The sequence below is a fragment of the Mytilus edulis genome, chromosome 2 (assembly GCF_963676685.1).
Source record: "Mytilus edulis chromosome 2, xbMytEdul2.2, whole genome shotgun sequence".
NCBI lineage: Eukaryota > Metazoa > Mollusca > Bivalvia > Mytilida > Mytilidae > Mytilus > Mytilus edulis.
The window spans coordinates 23,248,227-23,255,943 of record NC_092345.1 but is presented as its reverse complement, the minus strand read 5'-3'; the positions used below and the strand labels follow the sequence as shown (position 1 = coordinate 23,255,943).

The following is a 7,717-nucleotide window of genomic DNA, read 5'->3' as shown; positions in this document are numbered from 1 at the left end:
TGACAGCCCTATTGTATCTTTTACTTTTTTTTATGTGGTACAGGTTTATGACATATCATTTCTATTTTTCAGATTTAAAATGAATAGTTATAACAAAACGACAAAAATACTGTTGATATCAACCCAGTTTTTCCTCTCAATATATTGTTTGGAACTTTCTAATGTTTTTGATGTATACAAAGCTAGGTGTGGTAATACACTTTGCGAACTGCAAAATTCAGATTGGAGGAACGGAACACTACAGGATTATTGTCCAGAATGCAGCTGTGAGACTACATGTATATTTTCAAGGAACTGCTGCCCGAATCTATACTTCTATCGTTTTCTGCAATCATGTATAGAAACCAGTATCGTGAAATTTAACCCTAATCATGACGAAAAAAGAGCAGTATCAATGATCAGTCATTGTCCTGTTTCCTCGGATAATGTCACAAAAACGAAATGCGAAATATCAACCAGTCTCGATCAGAAACTTCAACATATTCCCGTTTATTCGTCCAAAAGCGGACTTTCTTATCGAAATGTTCATTGTTCAGTATGCCATAATGAATCAACAGAAAATATCAGCCAATGGAAAATTGAAATTGAATGTGCAAAATTTGCAGATTTTAATTTTCTATCTTCCTATTCCGAAATAATCGACTATGCCAGAGAGAAGGAATGTGATATTTTCTATTCAAGCTCAGATATTGACGGAGCTTATATAAACACATGTGATGATAAATATTTGTTAGATGGGGGCTTGATAAGTAAATGTAACGTTTCTGGAACATGGATAATATTTGATGCCAGTATAGACTTTGCATGCCGAATGTATGACAATAGATTTCATTCCTTCAAAAATGTATTTTGCCATCTCTGTAACCCACCAATTGATGTAGGTGGTGTCATGTCGAAATGTAATTCAACGGGTTTATGGGACGTTTTCAATGCCGATTTAGAAAACGCATGCTTAAACAACATACAGTCTCCACTGACAACGCCGTTCAAAAATATTTACTGTTTTTTATGCAATTCAAATATCAAGAATAACACAGACAACGTTCATTTCAAGGAATTAGAATTTACTCTCGAGGAAAGGATAGAAAATCAAGAAGAATTCGTGCTCGAGTTTAAAACCATCCATATCAACCTTGAATCGATTTTTGAGAGTGGATCAACATATGTAAAAGATACAAATTCTGAAATAATATCAACAACAAAACTTGATGTAATCGAAAACAATTACTTGAACACTTTGAACAGAACAAATATTATGTTACAGTACTTTGCATTCGCTGGTTATCCTTTATTTTGTCAAAACTATTCCATGTTTCCTATGACGCAGCATTGCGACTGTAGCGATAGTTGCTTTTTTCAAAACGGATGTTGCGTAGATAAATTGATCCAAAAATCTACTTTATGCACTGATCCACGATATTCTTACGATAAGAATGGGTACGTAGTTTTTGATAAATGCACCAATTCCATGAATAATCTTACTGACAAATTGTGTAGAATTAATGACATTGAAAAATTCTTTACTTTTCAACCAATAGAAATGCAAATTAATGATGGATCTACTCATTTTAAAAACGTATTCTGTGCTTTATGTAGTGACGTACTTGGTCAAACCACTTTCAAAAATAATTTGAAACTTTGGGACCTAGTCGTTCGATGTAATGTGTACTTGCCGCCATATTTCTTCTTGTCATTTGAAAAATATTTCAGGTTTGTACGAGAAAACGGATGTGATATAAAGTACAAACCTTCCGAATATACTACAATATGTGAAGAAAAAGAATACAAACAATGCAATGTTACAGGGCACTGGATGCATATGGATCCAGATATTAAATTTACCTGTGAAAATATAACCATGTCGCAGAGTGCATTTTGTTCCATTTGTAATCCGAAACAAAAGCAAACAATAGAATATTCTGAATGCAATGTGACTGGCTTTTGGCAGAACTATAACATAGAAATAGAGAAATACTGTTTAAATATGCCACGAATTGATTACCTAGCACCATACAAAAACAAATTTTGTAAAATATGTAATGAAGTATTTGTAAATGAAATCCATTGGAGTTCGGGACCCACTAGGGAACAAATTCATGATATTGTTCATGATATTGGTTATGGATTCCAAACATCATCATATAGGGTCATATTTGAATTTTCAAACAACAAACAATCATCAAAACATAACACAGAGACACCTAGATGCAACTCAAGTCAGATTGTATTTCTTGTAAGTAACATTGAACCTAATCTTTATTACGTAAATATAAAGCTTTCAAACTATTAAATATGACACAACTTACATTACCTAGGTGGTTGATATGGTGTCAGTTAAGATATAGCTGAAAAGAGGTTCGTGTTATTTTGTCTGAAAAGGGATACCTTTTGATCTTTAATATTGAGAATTAAAAAAACCTATTATAAGTGTAAACAAATACTGCATACAAGTCGAACATATTCACATCTGATAATCACTACAAATGCTCAATTAACCATTAAACCAAGATAAGAAAAACATAAGATTTAGTCTCGTGCGTTCGAATAAAGGTAGTTTCTGAGCGAAAAATCTCACTCATCTCTGTTCTTGTTTGGCACATTTATTCTTTTACTTATTGAATTAGAATTAGGGTTAAACTATATGTAATAAAACTAAGACAAGAAATAGAGGTTATCAAGCATATTTTTGTTGGCACTACATAAACAAAACAAGAGAATTCTGAATATCTGATAAAAAAAAGCGGACATCTTAAACTATTTCTATCATAGTAACTATTCGCCTCGAGCGTCCTATTACATTTCTACGCATGCCCGGTTGAAAATACAACATTAATTAGTATAATACAAATTAGCCAATGTTTATATCGTAATTTGATATACCGATTAAGAATAGGTCAGGACAATTTACAGATTTGTGAAATTGATGTTTAATATCGCCTCGAATACAAAATTGTTCATCCTGTCTTGGTCAAGTAAATGTTTTGGCATTTCTTACTAGACCATTATATATCATATTTCTGCAAACCCCCTTACTACAAAAAATATAGCAATTGTTGTCTCTAACACATGTAGATCACATAATTAAGTCAATTACAATCAATAGACAAAGTTAAGTATTTGTTGAGTGTAAAACAATTAGAGCAGAAGACTTTTCTTTCCTAACTATCCATAAATTCTATATTTTAAATGTGGTCGATGTGGGCTATTGAGATTTTATTCCCATTGCAATAAGTGCTTCATATTGAAGTTATTTTCATTTATGTATTTGCTATTGCGTTTGAGCAAGAATTGTTTAATATAAATGCAACTATATTTTATCAATTTATTAGTTATTGTTAAGTCAATTATACTGGGAAATAATATTTAATCAGATTGATTAATTTATTTAAGACATTATTTATTCGATTAATCTTATTTGTTTAATCCTTCAAGCTACTTTTGTGTGTCTAATGAAAGAATGGAACGTTCTTAATTTGAACCAAAAGAGGCATGAAAAACTTCTAAAGAAGTATATTTTGACAATACTTTTAAATGAATCTTATTCTTGAAATCCTTAAACCATAGTGTTGTCAAAAGATTTTTGATTTCATGGTTATGAGTATATGATAATTTTCAAAAATCTTTTAAGTGTATTTCTTTGGCTTTGAATGTTGATAATCCCTATTTTCATAAATATTCACATTATTTCACAGACAGTTAAATAAATTCAAGGGACTATTGACCTTACTTTTTTTAATTTGAATATCTTTAATATTATGTTTTCATTTATACTCAGATATAATGAAGGTTTGTGCATATAAGAAGATGCGGTATGAGTGCCAATATAACAAAATTCCATCCAAGTCACAATTTGTAAAAGAAAAACCATTATAGATCAAATTACCCCAAAAATTACTAGAGTAAAATCAGTCAAACGGGAAAACCAACGGTCTAATTTGTATAGAAATGAAGAATGAGAAACAGTTATGAACCACATCATCAAACGGCAACTACTGAATATCAGGTCCTGACTTAGGGCAGTTGTTTACATAAGCCTTACAGCAAATTGAAGATTGCATGTTGAAATTCAAATTAAGCTCGATTTTGTAGTTTAAAATGATAAGCCCAGACGAACACATCGAAAATAAGATAAGAAAATAAAAAGGAATCGAAGTTAGTTCGTTCGCAATCATTTTGAGACATTACTAAACGAAATCATCAACGACTTTAAGGACTATATACAGGCAGAAGAAGTTGAGAGATATTGCTTGGTTATCCAGATAACAATATTTTACAGATGTTCACAATTTATAAATCGCATGAACTCCCTAAGAGATTTACTAGGTGCTTTAACAGGATAAGCGTCTTCTGCTTTGTATGTACCAACTGTCATGCGAATGCATACTGAGTTAAACCTATTTGTAATAATTGTCTTATATTACTATTTATTTCAGAATAAATGTCGTGATATACGTTGTTATCCTGGTAGAATGCTTGTCGATACAGGATGTACTCCTCTTTTCCAAACAACAGCAAACCTGGGATACATTTTATATGGGTCATTAAAAGCTAGTTTGTTGAATAATGTAAACGATTCGATGTCTTTCTTGGAGTCAGTTAGTGAATCTTTTAAAGAACATATAAGGAAATATTTGAGGCTATCGTACATTGATTTTGGAACTTCTACTTTTCTGTCCAATGTGTATTGTCCGCGCAATCAGCTCAACAAATTAAACAAAGGACTTGATGTTTTCATATTGGTTTACCACAAATTATTTATAACGGATTCTGTTAATCGTTCAAGGACAGAAGAACAGCTGGTGTCTTTGCTAGGCTCAACATTTAATGTTACCTATGATGACTTTGAACAGCCATTTCTTTTTGAGCATGATGTACATGCGTTTCATTTACCTTCTTTAGTTTCAAGAATGAAATTTACCGATAAATGTTACACTAGTTACGAAATATCTCATTCACACCCTGGACATTTATACGTTCATTCACACGTAAATCAACTTTTGTTTTGCGAACAAATCGAATTGAACGAAAATGAATTCAGTGTAAACATGAAAGATTTCAAGTTAACAATTATTTCACGAAATACTGACATTGAACAAGATGATTATATGTTGATGTCACCTCGGAAAGCAAGATTATGCGTAAACCGTTTGCAGACTGTGAATACACGAAAAGATTCTTACAATTCTACAGTTGTGTGGAACACAGTCGCATTGGTGGTCACTTGTATATCACTAGTTTGTTTAGTTTTAACGTTTTTGACTTATTGTTTTTTTTCGAGTTTGAGAACCCTTCCAGGAAAAAATAATATGTGTTTAGTATTTGCAATGTTCTGTGCGCAGTTCGTTTTTCAGTTTGTAGAATTTGGTACAAAATCTGATATCGGATGTAAAGTTATCGGTGTTTTAATACATTATTTTTGGTTGGTAACGTTTGGTTGTCTCAATGTATGTTCTTTTCATATGTTCTACGTTTTTACAAGCAAAACAAGCATTCATATATCCGAAACTTCTAGACTGGCAGTTTATATATTTTATTCTTATGGGATACCAGCAATAGTTGTAGTATTAAATATTATTATAACTAGAAGTCTATCTAGCGTTACATTGATTGGATACGGAGGTCACGTTTGTTTTTTGAATCAACAAATCGCATTCTTTGTTACTTTCATAATTCCAATAAATCTAGTTTGCTTTTCAAATATTTTCTTCTTCATTGGGACTGCTTTCAAAATTGCACGACGACCAAAATTGAAAAATGATTCACAAATGAGTTTAAATCAAATTCAATTTAGAGTGTACGTAAAATTATTTTCTATAACGGGAATCTCTTGGATTTTTCAAATTATTGATTCTTTCATACCTTTTTCAGCCTTTTCGATAATAGTTTCTTTTTTAAACGCTTTACAGGGGGTGTTTATATTTATGTCGTATGTCTGTAATAGACGTGTATTAAATCTATATAAACAAACTAGAATGTCTCTAAGCGAAAACAGTGATTCAAAGACAACCAGACATACAACATCCACCGAACTGAGTAGAATGTAGATATATAAAATACACCGAACTATATTTAGATACATCAGCCCTTTTGTTAAGTGGATATTAGATATATAACCCGAGGAAACAGTGAAGTTAAGGCTTACAATATACACCGAACTGAGTGGAATTTAGATATGCAACATACACTGATTGATGTTTAGATATTCATCCGCCTCTTCGTTGAGTGGAGAATAAATATACAACCCGAAAAATCAGTGGAGTATAGGCCTACAATATCAACCAAAATGAGTGGAGTTTACATACACAACATAAAACAAACTGATTGAAGTTTAAAGATACAACATCAATCAAACTAAATGTCGTTTGGATAAACAACATAAATTGAACTAATTCATGCTAAGTTACACAACATCCTCTAAACTGAGTTGAGTTTCAATAAACAACACAAGAAGACTGTGAACTTTAGGCCTGCAACATCAACCACACTGATTGACGATAAGATACACAACATTAATCAAATGGATTGGAATTTATATATACAGCCCTAACCAACAGGTATACAACATCCACCAAACTGTATCGAGATTAGATATAGAACATCTACCAAGCTGAGAAAAGTTCAGATACAAAACATCAATCAAATCAGTGAAGTTTCAGCATAAAACATCAATAAAACTGACTTAAGTTTCGATACACAATATCCATCAAATTTAGAAGATTTGTTTTATATACAAAATTAATTAAACTTTGCATGAATGTAATTATGAAAAAATTGAGAAAAAAAATCATTTAGCTTTAAAAGTTAATGTTTTCAATGTGCATAACGTACATACATCTGTTATTTTGTATTTTGTTTTTTAAGATATATTCTTGAGCTACTTTCTTACTAGTTTTTACCAAACACATACTTTAATCCATTATATTAAGATATGAAATATAGATATTTCATTTAAACTTTGATCTCAAGTCAATGCAATTAGATATGAATTTTCAGAATATTGAACTTTATCGTGTAGATAAAAAAACCATTTAATACTTTCAAAATGAAATAAAACAATTTCAATAAAAAATGAGTATGTTTTACTCAGTTTAGAGTCTAGCAGTTATGAGATATAAGTCGCAAAAAGTCATTTCCTATACAAAATCAATTTGTGTAGCTTATTTTACTTATATTAATTTGGCAGACAAAAATATCAGATGATGATAATTGTAATACTCGTGACGACAACACCAAGTATTGGTCCCAACGCTGTGCACAGGAAAAAAACCACAGCAAATACTTTGGGTAGCCAAACAGATGTTTAAGTAAATGTGCATTACATTATTTTGACAAACGGCAGCACATTATACTATAATAAGGAAAATAGTATAATTGCCAATAAGACAACAAATAAGCAGATACCAAACGACGCAGATGTTGGTAACTAAAGGTAACATAGTCAAAACAAAATCCAGCTCCCACCATCCGCAAACGCAAATGCGTAGTGGGGCTGACTTCAGTCAGACTGAAGGTACCTGTAGGTAGTTAAACAATGACCTTGATAACGAAGCCTTGACTCCCACCGAATTGTTAGCCATATAGGGCTCCAACATGACAAGTGTTAACCAATTCAAAAAGAAAAAATAACGGTCTATTCTCTATAAATAAAAACAAAAAACGAGACACACCTATGAACCACTGAAAAGAACGAAAACGACTGAACACAAGACTCATAACT

The 7,717-nt window shown here is 31.5% G+C and overlaps 2 protein-coding genes across 2 annotated transcripts; both read left to right on the top strand.

The window, feature by feature from the left end:
* Positions 1–284: 284 nt before the first annotated feature.
* LOC139510768 (uncharacterized) lies at positions 285–2,290 on the top strand. The gene has a single exon (XM_071297296.1). The coding sequence runs from the start codon at positions 395–397 to the stop codon at positions 2,288–2,290; it is 1,896 nt and encodes a 631-aa protein (XP_071153397.1). The 5' UTR covers positions 285–394.
* A 2,397-nt stretch (positions 2,291–4,687) lies between these two features.
* Positions 4,688–6,806, top strand: LOC139511756 (latrophilin receptor-like protein A). The gene has a single exon (XM_071298801.1). It carries the CDS (start codon positions 4,908–4,910, stop codon positions 6,042–6,044), a length of 1,137 nt encoding a protein of 378 aa, XP_071154902.1. The 5' UTR covers positions 4,688–4,907; the 3' UTR covers positions 6,045–6,806.
* Positions 6,807–7,717: the final 911 nt, after the last annotated feature.

What these genes read in the sequence shown, in the direction of transcription:
- LOC139510768 (XM_071297296.1), top strand. Translation starts at nt 395, where the DNA reads ATGATCAGTCATTGTCCTGTTTCCTCGGATAATGTCACAAAAACGAAA.
- LOC139511756 (XM_071298801.1), top strand. Translation starts at nt 4,908, where the DNA reads ATGAAATTTACCGATAAATGTTACACTAGTTACGAAATATCTCATTCA.